Source organism: Aethalodelphis obliquidens, unplaced genomic scaffold (assembly GCF_003676395.1).
Source record: "Aethalodelphis obliquidens isolate GAN/ISIS:26980383/991018 unplaced genomic scaffold, ASM367639v1 scaffold22, whole genome shotgun sequence".
NCBI lineage: Eukaryota > Metazoa > Chordata > Mammalia > Artiodactyla > Delphinidae > Aethalodelphis > Aethalodelphis obliquidens.
Window position 1 is genome coordinate 3,806,747 of NW_020837966.1, and position 16,616 is coordinate 3,823,362.

Genomic DNA, 16,616 nt, shown 5'->3' on the forward strand with positions numbered 1-16,616 from the left:
CTAATCTCTGCCAGTTTCTTGAATACCAGTAGTGCAGTGTACTGAATTTCTTGAGTGGTTATTACCAACAATGAAGGAAGATACCTAGGAATGGTCAAAAGTCAAGGGATCTATGTCTGTGGATTCCACTTTTGCCACGTGTCGTCTAAAAGGACTTGGGTTCTTTAGCACAGTTATGAAGTTTTCTCCAGGAGAGTCTTGAGTCCCAACCTGATGTTTACTACACAAGTATCTTACATACCAAGAGGAGGCATATGAGTGTGACGGTCTGGCACCATCATCTTCAGCAAACATCTTCTGCCTCCCTATGGCTTGTGCAACAGTGACCCAACAAATTATTAAATGGTCTCCTTCATGTCAAGGAAATGACATAGTAGCCAATTGTATACAATGAGCCTGTGTCTTCATCAAGAAGGTTATGACTTTTTCAGGACTCACATTAGCTACATGCCTATTAAGGGTTTATTCCATGCTGTGCCAGGGATGTGCTTGCCATTTTACATACAGTACCTAGTTAATTGTCTCAACCTACCTTGGCTATGGAGGTATTTCTCAATTTTGCAGTTGAGAAAAAGGAAGCTTGGAGCAGCTGGGTGCCTTGCTCAGTGTCACATGCCCAGTAAGTGGCAGAACCACTGTGCTCTCCTCTTTTAACAAAGACAGGGGGACACCTTCTCTGAGGATGAAGGGCCTTGGGGGTCTTTTTGAATTTCTTTAGCAGCAGTTGAAATGACTTGAGGCTTAGCCATGAAAATTTGGTCAGGGGCTGTGGGTAGGTAGGGGTGTCCTCCTCCATACTGGCTCTGTGATCTTATTTAACTTGCTATTTAGTTTGATATTTAACTTGCCACAGGCATCATGGGCAATAAATTGACTGTAGATAGGCAGAATTAAGAGTGATAAACCACAAAGAAGTCCTTGGGAAAGAATGAAGCACCGTTTAATTGACTTTACTTATCTCCTTAGGACCTTGTGCTTGCTAGGTGTCCAATAAATGTATGTTGAATAAGTGAATAAAGGAGGATTTTGAAGTGACCAATGGAAGAACTTCCTCCAAAAGACAGTATATACCTAGCACTAGGCTACCCAAGAAACTGTGAAAGTTCTGCCTTTAATGGTCAGAAGCTGGGCCATAGGAACTTCTGGGGTACCTAGTGGCTCCCAGGAATGTTTTTTACCAATACAGGACTTGGGGGGCATTAGCACAGATAACAGAGGCCCAAGAATGTCCAACTCTAGCTCCTCGGGGCACAAGTGGGCTTCTCAGCATCGTGTGCCCCTCCCCCCTCACACCTCCTCACCTTGAGAAGAGGGTGACAACCCTGCTGACCTCTTTCCTGTCACACAGGCTCAGCCCCAGCCTGACTCTCTTGAGGACCACAGCTTCTATGCACAGTGAACTTTCCATAACAGGATCCAACTGTGAATCCGCTATCGTTTACAGTGGCTTCTGAGGGAACCACTTCGCTTCCCCTTCATCTGGAGTGGATCTGATGTCATAAAACTGACCGTGACAGTCTGCTAATTGGAAACCTGAGAGAAGGGAGTGGAAGGGCAGTGGACCAAGGTGGTCAGAGCCCACTGCCCCTTCGAGGCAAGGCAGCCTTCCTGGGTGGTGAGGGTGGGTGCTCTCCAAGGACATCTCAGCGTTCCTGAAATGCAGCCCTGAGGGAAGACAAGACGGCAGGAAAACCACTGGGCCCTGTTTGGCCTCACAGTGATGGGAGATCTACCCTGTCTGGCCACTCTCTGGGGGCCGGTTTGGGCCTGTTTGGTTCCGTACACCAGCAGTGATTTTCTCTTCCACACCATGTGCCTTCAGCACCTGTCTCCATGGTAGCCGAGCAGTGTCCAAAATGGTAACCTGTGGTTTGGGGTTCTTAAAACACCTAGAGTGATGCTGCGTCTCACTTAGAATCCTACGAATTAAGTCAGAAGATGACTAATTTAGAAATAAAAGGAAAAGAGAAAAAACCTATACATACATATGTATTTTTTCCAATATGCCATCAGCCGTATCCTATGAACTGGCAAAGGGGTTGCTTATCCTGAGCCTGCAGCAGAGGGCAGACTTTCCTACATTATAAACACAGCATTAAAGGCCCTAGACACAGGAACATCCAGACGCAGGACTGTCCAGTTGATAAAATGTAGGCTTGCCAGGTGACTAACACCAGTGATTTAGGGGGAAAAAAACTAAAACCACTTTCTCTGTTATTAATGCACTCATCAGCTTTTCCAGAGAAATGCCCTAATGGCCATTAAATCTGGTAGTGATTCCCAATACCCACATGTACTCCAGGTAAAGTAGCTGTGCTTAGCTCAGCACTGCTGTGGCCAGTGTGATAGCAAGTAGAAGATTCTGTGTGTCTGCGAAATGTTACCAGGATGTTGAGCCCAAATGTGGAGATCAGTACTTTTGTTTCCATGGAGTATGAGGTAGGTATGAGGCAGGAGGTAGGGATGGGAGAAGTATAAAACACAGAGGGATATAACTAGATTTTTTGTAAACTATGTAAGATGCCCTTTCCTGTGTCTTGAAGGGGTGGGCTTTAAAAGTGTTGGAGTCGAGGAGGAAGGTTGCATTCCACACATAGCATGTCCAAGGAGGGGAAAGGCTTGGCTCTGCATCTGGCATGTTTAGAGGTGAGGAGTCCGCTAGGTAAGTTCATAGGGAGAAAAGAATTGGCTTGTATACTCCCCCTAGCTGGGAGCGAATGTTTACAGGTGACTGGGCTTGGTTTTCCTGCCACAGAAACCCCAGGACCGCCCCCGCTGCTGGGCTTCTCACTAGGCCCCTCCACTCACAGTCCTCAGGCATGAACCAGGACTTCGGATGATGAAGGTTGCCCTGGCCAGTGAGCTCACGGAAATGTTTTCTTTGTTTGTCATTGTTTTCTTTCTCTTCCCCTCCTGCCAGTATGAAGAAGGGAAAAAGCGGAGGAAACCTAACTACAGTAGTGTTGACCTTTCGGAGGTGGAGTGGGAGGACCGCGATGATGTGGTAAGTGATTTGTTTTCAAGCCTGGTGAGAAGGGAGCTCCATTGTACCCTCCTCTGTACCTGGAGGCTGCCTGGGAGCCAGGCGAGAGTCCCACCAGAGGGACACCTGGCCACCAGAGGGTCGCGGAGACCACGGGCCCTTGTACCCGTTTGGAGTTTTGTAATGCTCCCACCCGTAGGTCCACTTGCAAACGGGCCAGCCACCCTGGCTTCTTTGTGCAGTCTGCTAAAACCATCCCTTTCTAGGCTCTAGTCTCTTCTGCACCCGATTAATCCAGACTCCTCCTCAGCGCCATTAATGGGATCTGTCTCCCTCAGGGGAGCTTGGCCAGAGCCTCGCCGGGCAGCTGCACAGTCAGGGCCAGAACTCACCTGTCAGGGTTTCAGCCCAGGGCTTGGCAGAGCCGCTCTCCTCCTGCTTGGTTGGCCACCCTGTTTCCAGGGCTGCCCCAGCCTTTCCCCTTTCCAGGTCACACTGCAGTAACACATGCTTGTTTCCTACACAGATTCAGCCTGTGGGACTGTATCAAAGGCTTTCCTTATGCCCACGACTAGGCCCCGTCAGTCTTCTTGTTCCTTCCTCAATAAATCAGATTTGTTAGACATGCCACCTTTTGTGAATGCAGGCAGACTGTCCTTAATTAAATCCTAACTTCCCAGGTGTTCCTATCTGGACACTTGCTCTTCCCTTTTTCTATGGATTCTTCGTGCCCAGGCTATGTTTCTCTGCCTGCATCTCCCTGATTTGTCTGGAGTCCTTTCTTGAGCTTCTTCATTGAGTCAGCAGTGTTTCTATCCCTCCCTCTGTCTTGCTTTCCAAAGGGATGTTGAGGGGAACCATTTGAAACCTGCAGGCTGGGTTCTTGTGCTTTCAGAAATATGTCTGGCATCACAGTCCTCTTGCTGCTTTCTTTTCCTCTCTTCACATCCTCTGCAACCTGGATGTCTCAGCTAGCATAAATCTCTGAGTTTTTTCCTTGCCTATAAAATGCAAGAGTCATATCTGTTTTAGAAATTTAACCTATTTCCTTCTTCATCTGGACTCAGTCTTTTTTAAACCCCATTCAGATAGAGTAACTTTGCTGTTTGATAAAAAGTTACTTCCTCATCCGTTCTCTTTTCCCAGGTGCCGGTGACCTGACGTTGTGTCAGCTCAGTGACCTGGTAGAGTTTTATATCTTCTTGATCTTTAAACATTGTCATCAGGATTCACGTCTGGGTCTTTTAATTGTACTGCACCTAATGTACATGTCCTACCCTTTCAACCTGCTTCTACCAAGAAGCAAGCTAGCACAGTCCTGAGGAACGCGGTTCAGGTATTAGCCTGCCTGGGTTCAGACCCCACCTCTGCTATTTGCTGGCTGTTGGTCTCAGGCAAGCAATTATCTTCTCTACATCTCAATTTTGGTTTATGTCCTTTTTTTTTTTTCTCAGTAAAATGAGTATGATGGCAATAGTACCTACCTCACAGAGCTGTTGTGAATACTAAATGTGTTACTGTAGTGAAAAGTGTCAACATCAGCATCGTTGCATGGACACAGTGAGCACTCTGAGTGGTAACAGTTATTAGTATTATTCTCAGCATCATCAACCCTCATTCTCATTAATGAATGTCGGTTGCTAAACTGTATCATGAAACTTTAAAGGGTGCATTCCATTGTTTTCCTTTCTCTTTCCTCTTCACTTTATCAGCTGCTTTATTTTGACTTCACAGGATCCTTTTGTTTTCTTTCCCAGAAGGTTTGAACCCTGTCATCCACATGCTTCCCCATCCTTTCACCTTTTACATTTTAATTGATATGGGAGGCAAGCTTGATGCTCATTCATACTTGGGAGTCCTGCATCCAGGAAGCAGGCCCTCTGCTAGTTAACACTAGGCTGGCGCTCGCACTTCTCCTTTGCAGGTTACTTGAAGACATTTATTACTTGGCTCCTCTGTACCCCAGGTGTCTAGTCATTATCACCTGTGCCCCAGTTAATTTTCCATGAGCTGATATCTCCTTTTACTAACAACAATTTGACAAATGCTTTCTGTTTCCTTGCTCTTTTCTTCCTTTGTCATCGGATTCCCAGCCTGTGCCACGTTCTTTACCTTCATCTGATTCCCAGGACTGAGTTCTGAGTGTCTACCTTCAGAGTTCCCACACCTCCAGAAAGTTCATTGCTCTTATTCTTCATTTGGCCTTTGGTTGTCTCTTTTGTTTGGGTCTCTTGTCTCCTTGGAAATAAGGTACATTTGAGATATGAATTCCTTCACTACCAACGTGCTTGATTGGGAAAACCCAAGTCACCATTTCTCTCCTAGGAATTTGCACTCGCTTGATTAGAGAATTCTGGAACCTATACAAAGCATCTCTGTGAAGGCTACACAAGATCCCACATGCCCATGTGTCCACCAGTGAGGTTTGCATGTAAGTAGCAGAGGGCAGACTTTAGGTCAAGATCTGCGAAAGACCAGACAAGCAGAGCCCACTGAGGAAGAAGCAGCATGAGTCTGCCCAGCTGCAGAGAAGTTCTTGGAAGAAGCATCCTACTCCTCTTGGCAGCTAGGATCTTGTTGAATTTAATGACCACATTTATAACACAGACCCTGTGTACTTCCAAAAAAGATATGAGGTCAACTGGAGTTTGAATCCTAATATTTTGAGCTATTGAAAGGGGTCTGACATTAAAGAAAAGGGAGGAGGATGATGATGATGCTGGTGAGGATGATGATACAGGACAGGTAACATCTATTGAATGCTCAGGGAATACCAGACACTCTTCTGCATATTAGCTCATCTAGTTCCCACTACAACTTTATGAGACAGTCTGTGCTGTCATTAGTTCCATTTTGCAGGAAGAGAATCTGAGGCACAGAGAGGGTAAGTGATTTGGTCAAGATTATAAACCTCTGGCCCCAGAGTCCATTTCTGAACTCCAGGGCTATCCTGCCTCAATGTCCAATAAGTGTAATCTATTTCCATTATAACTGAGGAAAAGGGAAAGACTAGACTAATCATCTAAGCATCTGCCTCCAGAAAGCATTAGTGACCCTGGCCTCGGACCCTCCCAGGTCCTGATGCTGATTGTTCTGTGCTACTGGGAGTTGGGGGTGGGGTGGCACTGAGGCATGGAGAAGCTTACCTAATCTCTGACTTGCCTGGGGAATGTGAGAGGGGAAGGTCCCAAATGGCTTTAGGCAGGCACCAGAAAGAGGAAAAATGAAAACCATGTCAAAGATAAATCGAGCCGTTCTTAAGAGTTAGAAAGTAGACTTAATTAGGACCAGCTCTCCCCATCCAAAACCACAAAAGTTAAAATGGGAAAATATTTCCAGAAATGCCCATTATGTGTTGTTAAAAAATATCTAGAGTAAAATATATGTTTTATTTTATACATGCCTCCAGCTAAAAATTATGCTCTTACTCTCTCTCACAGAAGATGAGAATATGAACCCAAATCTAGACAGCCCCACATCAAATTTAGGTTGCTTGCAAGCACTGTAGTTCTCTATCAGCCAGATCTTATTCAAGCTCCTCAAAGGAGAAAAAGAGGGGAAAAAATTAAAAAATAAAAATAAGAAAATAAAAACAAGCCGTGGGGCTGGGAAAGAGCCTTTCCTGACAGGCTGTGGCATGTCAGCATTTGCTCCTATTTCATTAAATGGCTTTCCCGTCGTCTCCTATTGGTGCCCATGACGGCACATCTTTCATCACTGTGTCTGCTGTCCTTCTCTGAACTCACGGAAGGGCCACAAGTAATTAGCAGAGATCATCCAGGGGTGGGGGAAGGGAGGGAGGCTCACCGTTCCCAGATGGGACCTCCAAAAATCAGATACAGGGTTGCCCTGTTCACTGCCCATCGGCCTCAGCCAGGCCTTTCATTGGCCCAGATTTCTCAGAGTGTTTGAAGATGATTCATGCTGTGAAAAACTTAATCCCTGTCTTCCAAATGGTTGGCTTTTTAAAAAAACAAAGCAAAACAAAAAAACTACTGTGTAGGAAAATATCTTTAACTTGATTATGTTTTGAAAAATGATTTCTACATGACAGACCAATACCCTTTTTGAAAAAGTAACTCGTCCCCCTTCTTTTTTTTTTTTCCCCTTGCTGCTTGAGTGTTTTAGCATTTGCTGGGGGTCCGTTCTCTGACTCTCAGGATTTGTCAACATTGCAGAGGCTTTTTTGGTCATTGTTGCCCAGAGGTTTACACGAGCACCCCAAATTGAAGTTGATGGTCATTTATTTATTGTTGTTAACCTCTCTCCCCCTGTACAAGAGCAGTTGGGTGTTTATTCTTCTGAAGCCCCATTTCAGAGGTCTGAGTGTAGTATGCAGACTTACTGCAAAAGTACCCCAAGAGTCAATGGGGAAACAGCCCAGCTCTGTCATACACAAGCCACCAAATGTGCTCCCAAGCTGGAGGGTGGAAGGTGTCCAAGACAGTATGGTAACCCTGGGAAGAACTAACTCCGATTTTCTTTCTTTTTTTCTTAACTTGTTTCAGTTAAGAAATGCCATGGTGAATAGAAAGACCGGGAAGTTTTCCATGGAGGTGAAGAAGACAGTGGACAAAGGGGTACATTTTTCTCAAACATTCTTGCCGCTTAATTTAAAACAAACCACTGTGAAAAATTAGCTTTGAAAGTTCTATCTGGAGTAAATATCTTTCGCTGAGATCATTTTTCTCTTGTCTTTACTTATCTCAAACAAGATTCATGTAGTACTGTTAACCTGATCATAGTGTGTCCATTTATTTTTATTTATTTCTGAAAACTTCACCTAGCAGACTAACCATGTTTTCTTTTCTCTACGACTTTTTTTTTTCAATCTAGAAACGGGTTTTGGTGATGACAAATGACTACTATTATACAGACATCAAGGGTACTCCTTTCAGGTAGAGCTGACCATAATACGTGGACATTCCATCAGACCCATCAGTTGTGTTTGTACAAAACCTGCTGACGCTTTCAGAGCTCATCATCTGAAGATAACCAAACACCCTGCCGAAAGGCCGGAAAGAGTGAGGAAGGGGCTTTTCCCAGGCTGCTTTTGCTTTTGTTTTCCAGAAGGGGGAAGATGGTTCAGGCTCACCTAGGAGAACTCACTCAATTTGTCATGGCTTTGCATCTCATTATCAAGCAAATAAGCTTCTGGGGTTCTAACTAAGGGCAGATAGATAAATTCAGAGGGTTACCAGGGTCCTTAACCATCTAACTTGCTGCCTTTTATTTCCATGATCCTTCACACTTGGAGGTAGCATATTCATCCCTACATGTTGTGCTTCCGTTTTAATTTCTCTGAACTGTTCTGTGCTTGTCTGCCTTTGAATCCTGTTATTTCTCTTTGTAACAATCCTGAAAAATGCATTTGCCCCCTTGCCTGCTTTCAGAAGTGTATGTGGCATTCTAAAATTTCCTGCTATTAACTTAGTGTGATAACACTTTTTGTAAAAAGTTATTTTGGTAGGGCTTCTTTGTGTTCCTGAACTGGTGCCTTGCAGAGCTAAAGAGAGAAAGAATTTACTAACTTAGATTAATCTTTAAAAAAAAAAATGTGGCGTTGTTGTTGTATATGGCCAGGGATCATGGGTGGATTCCATTTGGAGCCAGAGCGGTTGATGGAACACATGACTGCTAAGTGGGTTTACCAAATGAAGAGACTGTGTTATCAAAACATACTCTCTGACTTTAGGCAATGAAGGAAGGAGCTTAAATCAAGACTTTGAGAGTGTGAGAGTGTGAAAAATCTATCAGGCAAGGGAGAAGGTTGGGCAGAGAAGCCCACGATACAGTCATGTGGCTACGTTCAAGTGGCAGTAGAAGTGTTCATTTTTGCCATTGAGAAGGGGTTAATTTTCCCTCGTCCCAAACTCTACAGTCTGGAAAGAGCCGTGTGTGGCTGAATGTAGGGCAGGGGTGCATAAGGTGGTAGTGAAGAGCAGGACACGTAGCACTTGCAAGAGCATCCAAAAGAAGGGCTTGCTAGAAGGGCTTGTAGGAGCTGCCACACCTCTTTAAACACACGCAGGAGCCACCCATTGCTGTTGCACTTCCAATCAGAAATTACACTGAAGCGGCTGATTGAATAAGAAACACCAACACCAACTATAATCAGTGGGGTTTTGAAAGTAAACTTGAAAAACATTGTTTACAGAGCATGAAATGGAAATGTGAAAACGGAAAATAAAGTTCACCTGCAAGTCTGTTCCAGTCAGTGTCATGGATTTCAAGGTCTGCCTTGTTTCTCTGCACAGTTTAGGTGTGGCGCTCTCTAGAGGCCATGGGAAATATTTCTTCCGAGGGAATGTAACCATTGAAGAAGGTAAGATGCTGCCTTCATCCATCTTATCCTTTTGTGTGGGAAGAAAGCCCTGAAGCCAGCTGTTGGGTTAGCTGAAGAATTTGCTCATCTATCCAACCCTTATTCCAATCCCTGGACATGTGACTCAACCATTTACCCACCTGCTGTTACCTTGCTCTCCGAGACTGATTCAGAATGGTGGGACTCCCAACTAGTGATGGCCTTCTGTGATTTCATTTATGTTCTGCTTTCATCCACAAAGTTGTTGAGGCAACTCATAAGAATCATCCATCCACCAACTGTATTCTTCTCATACATAAAAATTAGTACCAAGAAAAATACGAATTAGTATAAAAACTCAAGCCCAGGAAAAGAAAAAGAAAAGAAAGCTGTGCGAGCCTTAAGTCTTCTTCATAGTTGAGCCACAAATTTCACTTGTGTTTCAAGGCAGCTTGGGTCCAAGGGAAATGTGATCATTCAAATGATTTAGTAAGTCAGAAACCCGCACCCCCTGCAGTGGAAGCGTGGAGTCTTAACCACTGGACTGCCAGGGACGTCCCTCTTCTTGTCTTCATAAAGCACCAGTGCACTGGAAACTCCCAGTAAATGGTAGCTGTTGTTACAGCCCTTTCAACTTGAAAACTGCTCTCACCCCCATACTGTCCTTTTCATCTCCCAACAAGCTAGTAGCTCAGAGAAGTTATCTTTCCCAGTATCACCAGCTCACAGGGAGGAGTGGGTCTGGCCTCTGAAAGGCTTCACTCCCAGAGTGGCCTTGAGTAAGTCACTTGCCCAACCTAGGTGTTCTGTTTTGCATCTTGACAGAGAAGGAGTTGGACCAGACCAGTGCTCTTTGTGGGTATCCTCAGGGAGTGTGGCCAAGAGTGGGAAGGTCAGTTACAAGCTGGGTTTTAATGGGTTAAAGCTGGTTACAAATGAGTTTGGTGAACTTCCAGAAGCTAGACCACCTTGTGGCTCACTCCGATGATGCAGTAGAGAATGAAGAAGGAGATTGGAAGTCCCTGAGATGCCAGGTTTCATAGATGGCCTTCTGGTCTACTCCTGAGTGTCCCTGCATTGTTTCATGGGTTTTGGGTTTTGTCTCCCAACTGATTGTGAGATCTTAAGGAACAGGAAGGAGAGTGAAGAGATCATCTTGACCAGGGCAGAACCCAGAGTATGCCCACTGCAGAGATATTCAATCATGTGCTCCCTCTTCCTAGAGACAGGCAAGGAAAAACAGGCAACTTTGTAATTTGGGCAAGATACTAAACAGGATGTATTCTCAGGGATCTTTTTTTTTTTTTTTTTAACTTCTTTAATTTTCTGGCTCCATGAGCCATGTGTGGCTCTGTGGATGTCACTGCTCGTGAAGACAGAAAATTCACATCTAAGCCATCTGAGGTCAAGATGAGGAAATAGCTCATCGTCAGAACAGTAAAAGGAGAGATTGTTAATGGATTATTTGCCTCTCTTGTGTTCATTCCCTTAGTCAATGGACCTGACCCTCCATCTTCTCTCTCTCTCTCTCTCTCTCTCTCTCTCTCTCTCTCTCTCTCTCTCACACACACACACACACACACACGCACACACACACACACACAGTTGTTTTGCATTGTTTTTTGGAGGACTTCTTCATTTCTTTAGTCACTATCATCTTCTGTTAGGCTAAGAGCTCACACAGAGAGAATTTTAGAGCCAACTGCAACCATCCTGCAAGAAATTAGTTTGAATTCTAGGCAAGGGGAAGAGTGTCTGGTTATCCACACAAATGAGGTCAGATCTTCCTCTCTGTGTTGGTCCTCTGTAAATAAGAGGGCTTCCAATCCTGCCAGCTTTGCTGAGTTACAGAGCCTGAGAAAACTGCTTCCCCTGGGCTAACTGGTAGAGGGGCTTGTCATCCATAAAGGCCACGGCTTGATTACCATTCTGCTCTGTTCTTAAAGAGGGCAGGAGTTTCTTGGGGATGGTGACCGCTTCTGAAGGTTGTCCCGTAAAGAATGCTCTCCCATAGAATGTAGGAATTTTCAACCTGCCTTGACAATGGCAGGTATTACCAAGGTGGCGAACAGGCTGATTTTGCTCAAAATGTAAGGAGTTGCTACTGAGGTTAAAGGTATGGGCTGTAGTTCTACCTGCTGAAGTCATTTCTCTTCTGAATCTCCTTGACACTTTATCTTTATATATATGTAGTACATAGTACTTGTTCAATAAATTAGAGCTTATGTCATTATTGTTAGCATTATCAATCAAACAGTAGGTGTGATTTTGTCAGGAGGATCAAAATCAGAGGTGAGAGGGTTAGAGAACAATCATATTTCCTTGGTGGCCTAGGAACTCAGAGAGGAAGCAATCAAAAAGATCTTCCCTTCAGGGTCTCGTTGATAGGTCCTATGAAATATAGGCAGAGAGGGCTTTGCAGATGAAGGTTGATGAGAACAGAAACTAGAAATATATTATATATAGACTTGATATCATTAACCCAGTATTCCAGGAAGGTGAGATCCCAGCTCAGGGCCTCTGCAGCTGTGGTTTCTTCTGCTGCGAGCACCTCAGTTACTACGTGGTTCTCTCCTCACCTCCTCCAGGTCTTTGCTTAAAGTCACTGTCTCAGGGAAGCATCTGACTCCCACTGTTAACAATGAAACTCTTTCCCTCATCCCTCCCCATCTCTTGGTACCCCCTCTCCTTGCTTCATTCTCTCTCTTAACTTCATAGCCCTCACTACTGATAGGCTATGTATTTTAACTTTATTTACTTATCTCTTTTCTGATGCTAGAAAGTAAATACCATGAGAGCAGCAGTGATTTTTGTATTGGTCACTGCTATGTTCTCAGGACCTAGAATAGTACCTGGCACATAGTGGATGCTCAGTAAATATATGGAAGGAAGAACGGGAGGGAGGGAGGGAGGAGTGGAGGGAAGAAGAAAGGGAAGAAAGGATGGATGGATGCATAGATTGTCCTAGGGACTAATCACTATTCCGTTCAACCCTCTCATGCAGTCTGTGAGTTAGGCACTATTACCCACATCTTCTGACTATAAGTCAAAGAGTTGAAGCGACATTCCCAACATCATTCAACCAGAAGGTGTTGGAGCCAGGATATGGCCACTTGGGTCATATAGTATGATATTCTATATAATTCATTGCCTACTTCCTATAAAATCAAACAGGAGTGTGTGATGATAGTTCTAGTATTTTCCTATTTATTTTGTACATTTGTATTTGAGGAGGAAACTGGAATCCTGAGTGCAGTAAGATACTGTTGGTCACTTGGGAAACTGACATTCTCAAAAATTGGAGTTCCTGAGGTTGTCACTCAGAAGTGTTTGTCTGCTGATGACCCATCAAAATGAAATCACATAAAGACACAAGGAAAAAGAGTGATTTCACAGAGTTAGGGTGTCTCGGGTATTCTATATATAAAAACTCCCCAATTCCCTGCAGGCCTCAGTTCTTCTAGCTACCTCTCCAGACTGATGATTCATTTTAACTTAGCATCCTGTATCAACTAGCAATTTTTGCTGGTCAAAAACAGTTGAGTATTGGCAATCTCATATCATTCAACCTATAATTTCACCCTCACAACCACCTGTCAGTTAGGGACTATTATTATTACTGTTTTGCATGTGAAGAAAGAGTAAATCAACCTGCTAACATCACACAGCAGTTTAATGGCCCACCCAATTTCCCAACTCAGGCTGTACTGTACGGGCCTCCAAAGTTGGTGTCTCCACCATCTTGCTAAGCTTCTCTCCCAGGACTCACTGGTGCATCATTTATCTTCAGGGAGTTAAGGCTTTCCTGGGAGACTGCCAGGGAAAGTTGCAGTGGTGGCTGAGTGAGGTGGACGTGGGGGGAAGGTTCTGCCTGGGAACAGAACTTGTTTCCTATGTGCAAAGTCCCTTTTCTCAGGCAGATATCTTTGGTGTTGATGTCTACCCTTAACCCCCACCCCCCATGGCCTTGCCCTAGAACATTTGAAGCACAGGAGAGCATGAGGGGGGTGGTCAGTACCCCACACAGATGGTACTTACTCATGATGCCCTTCTCCTTGACCTCCAGGCCTGCATGACTTAGAACACCCTGATGTGTCCTTGGCAGACGAATGGTAAGAATGGAATGATTCTTCCTCGGCATTGGTGTTTGTTACCCTCTTTGATTTCAAGTTGTCTGTATTCCCTTGCCCAGTTCTCCTGGTTCAAAAGCAAAGGAAAGTGATGCCATAAATATGTACATGTTCTTGTTTTGGGCCATGTCACATTCCTAGGTCCTACTGCAACACTGACCTACACCCAGAGCACCGTCATCTATCTCAACTAGAAGCTATTAAGCTCTACCTCAAAGGCAAAGAACCTCTGCTCCAATGTGAGTGTGCTTCCAAATGCATGTGTGTGTGCCTATGGTGGTTGGACGGTGGGTGTGTGTGTGTGTGTGCGTGAACTCAAGACCATATTTCCCCTCAGTTTTCATGGGAAGCTTTGCTTTGGCCGAGATGATCAGTCACATTAAATCCAGCCAAATATCTGCTTCCTGTAGGAACAGGAAAAGGAATGTGGGTTACCAAGAGTCATGCAGAATCCCCAATCCCAGTTTAACACTGCACATTGGATTTTTCCCCTTACCAAACCATTTAGTCAAGCGCCTGAGTAACATGAAAATGTTTCAACTGGGAGGGGACTGTCGATATCTGCTTTTTTATTTTACAAAGAGAAACAAGGGGTGGAAATAGGATTTGTCTCATCCAAGGCCATAATCTAGGCCTCCTGGTTCTGTCCGGTGTGGGATTGCCACTGTGACATGTTGCTTTTTGCACTGTATATTCTGCTGCCCCTCCTCCTACAGAGTGCCCTCTGAGGGAGCTCAGTGAGTCAGAAATGGCAGTAGCTGGTGATGGGGGCAGGGAAAGGGGGGCAGAGAGAGAGCAGCAGCAGGCCTGATGCTCACCAAGTGCAAGAACAGTCCCTGAACAAGGATAAATTAGTTCCAGTAGCTAATATTTGGATATATGGATGTATATCCATATATAGTATGTGCCATTATTTTCATTACTTTGTATATTAAGATTTATATATATATAATTATATATTATTCATTTTAAATTTATATATTATCTCAATTTATTCATTGTCTTTTTGATGGTGAGTTATTTCCAGTTTTTGCTTTTATAACAAAACTGCACTGTCTTCTTGGCCACCAGCTAAGGTGATGACTGGCCTGCTAGGTGATAAAGCTGTAGGGCTCTAGGATGCCTCTGCTAGATTCATGATATCCTCCTGATTCCTTGGCCTCTTCCACAGAGCTCTATCAAGAATTCGCTTGGATAAGGACAGATGTCCTACTTTAAAATGAAAAAAAAAAAATCTTAGATGGAAGGAATGACAAAATAAGAGTCCCAGAAGTTCTTAAGCTATCACACCCCTTTCCCTTACAACCAAGATCAGGGCCCTGAAGAATTGCAAATTTTGATAGAGGACAGAAATGGGGATGAAAAGAGCAAACTGAGGAGTGCTGCCTTCTGATCTCCGAATCCCAGAGCTGGTGTGCTGGTCTATGGCATGAACTAATAGATGGGGGAGGGAAAGTAGAAAACTGAAGCGTGAGACACCCACGACTCTCAATTTACTATCATCTCATCCAAATGCTTTGGGGGCCCTTGTGTTGTGGCATATCAGGTGTCAACTGTTTCATATTTTCAGCTGGTGGGAGGTTAACGCAGGAACACACCATAGGAGAAAGTAGCCTGTAGATACTGTAAAATGAGCCCAGTGTGCACTTCTCATGCTACAATTTGGGGTCTAGCCAAAGCCATCTTCTCAAGTCTATCCCTCCCAACAGGTGATAAAGAATTGATACAAGAAGTCCTTTTTGATGCTGTGGTGAGTGCTCCCATTGAAGCCTATTGGACCAGCCTTGCCCTCAACAAATCTGAGTAAGTGGTTGCACGTGTCCCCCTTTCATGGCCATTTCCCCACAAGCCGTCCGAAATATGGTTATGGTTTAAAGAACTAAACTGTTTTAGGAGGCTGGTGTTAAAGTTCTTTAATTTTCCCCAAAGCTCCAAACCACAAGAGCTAGAGCAGATTAGCGGCTCTGGCTTGGATGGCAAGCTCCTGGGTTTGACATATAATTTGTTTGAGTTTTAACATTACATGAAATTTGGTATGCTGAGGTAGGGTGACACTTCCGAGAGAGAGGGAGGCGGAAGGAGCATTTTGCTTCCTGCCCTGCCATGGCTCCCTCACCTTCACTGTCTAGAGGGAACTTGGGATCTGGGCCAGGCTAGGTTGTGAGGAGGACAGGGAAGTGAGAGCTCTATTTCATTAGGGTGTCAGATATAACCCTGCAGTTTTATTTCTGAAGTGGAGGATGTAGGGGGAGGAGGGCAGGCAATGGTAGTTGTTGTCAAAGACTAGGGTGAGAACTGCTTCAGCAGCTTATTTTTAATATTAATACTAGTATTTTACTATTTTAAGTAGGCTGTTAACAATTAAAAATAAGAGAGACAATTATTCCTTTTTCCTTATACCTTCATGTCATACATTATTCAGTTCTCTCTCCTTTTTTATTCTTTATTAGCTCCTTTCCTTTTTTTATCTTGTTTTGTATATTTTCCTATATCAGGTCTATTATTCATTCTGTTCTCATTTTCATTCACTCATTCATCAAATATTGACTGCACGTCTGTTATGTTCCAGGCACTGGGCTAGGTATTGGTGAAATCGAGGTAACTCAATCAAACACAGTCCTCACCATCATGGTACCTGTGATATATAGTGTGCTATATGATTAAGAATTGTGATAACTATGAAGGAAAATTAGACATGTAGGCAGTAACAAGACTTAGAGTGGAGATAGAAGACAGGAAAGGCTTTTCTGAGCAGGAACTAGTTCAAGGGTTCCCTGGGAGCATTCCAGGGAATTGGAACAGTATGTGCAAAGGCCCTGAGGTGAGACAGTATTTGACATGGTTGAGGAATTTAAAGAAGGCCAACAGAACTGATATGTAGAGCATAGGCTGGAAGATGTTAGGAGACAAGGGTACAGTAGGGCCTGGTGGTTCAGGACCTTGGGAATCAGATTAAGGATTTTGGATTTTATACTCAGAATATTGGAAAGTCATTGAAGAATTTTAAGAACGACATTTTAAGATTTTAAGAAGGAGATGATTGGATTTGCATTTTTAAAAAAGACCCTTCTACTGCTATGTGGATAATAGAATGTAATGGGGGTAAGAAAAATAGTAAAGGCTCCTACAGCAGTTCAAGGGATTTGCCACTTGGACCAAGGCAGTGGCAGTGGGCACAGAGACAAGGGATTTACTTGTG

The 16,616-nt window shown here is 44.1% G+C and overlaps 1 protein-coding gene across 1 annotated transcript in view; it reads left to right on the forward strand.

The window, feature by feature from the left end:
* The window catches only part of CACNA2D3 (calcium voltage-gated channel auxiliary subunit alpha2delta 3), an 899,902-nt gene that overhangs the window by 615,927 nt on the left and 267,359 nt on the right, over positions 1 to 16,616 (forward strand). Inside the window, exons 17-23 of the mRNA XM_027121113.1 lie at positions 2,921 to 3,004; positions 7,492 to 7,563; positions 7,820 to 7,881; positions 9,241 to 9,308; positions 13,354 to 13,399; positions 13,559 to 13,656; positions 15,127 to 15,220. Coding sequence (XP_026976914.1) covers positions 2,921 to 3,004; positions 7,492 to 7,563; positions 7,820 to 7,881; positions 9,241 to 9,308; positions 13,354 to 13,399; positions 13,559 to 13,656; positions 15,127 to 15,220 — 524 coding nt within the window. The remainder of the gene's footprint in view (positions 1 to 2,920; positions 3,005 to 7,491; positions 7,564 to 7,819; positions 7,882 to 9,240; positions 9,309 to 13,353; positions 13,400 to 13,558; positions 13,657 to 15,126; positions 15,221 to 16,616) is intronic.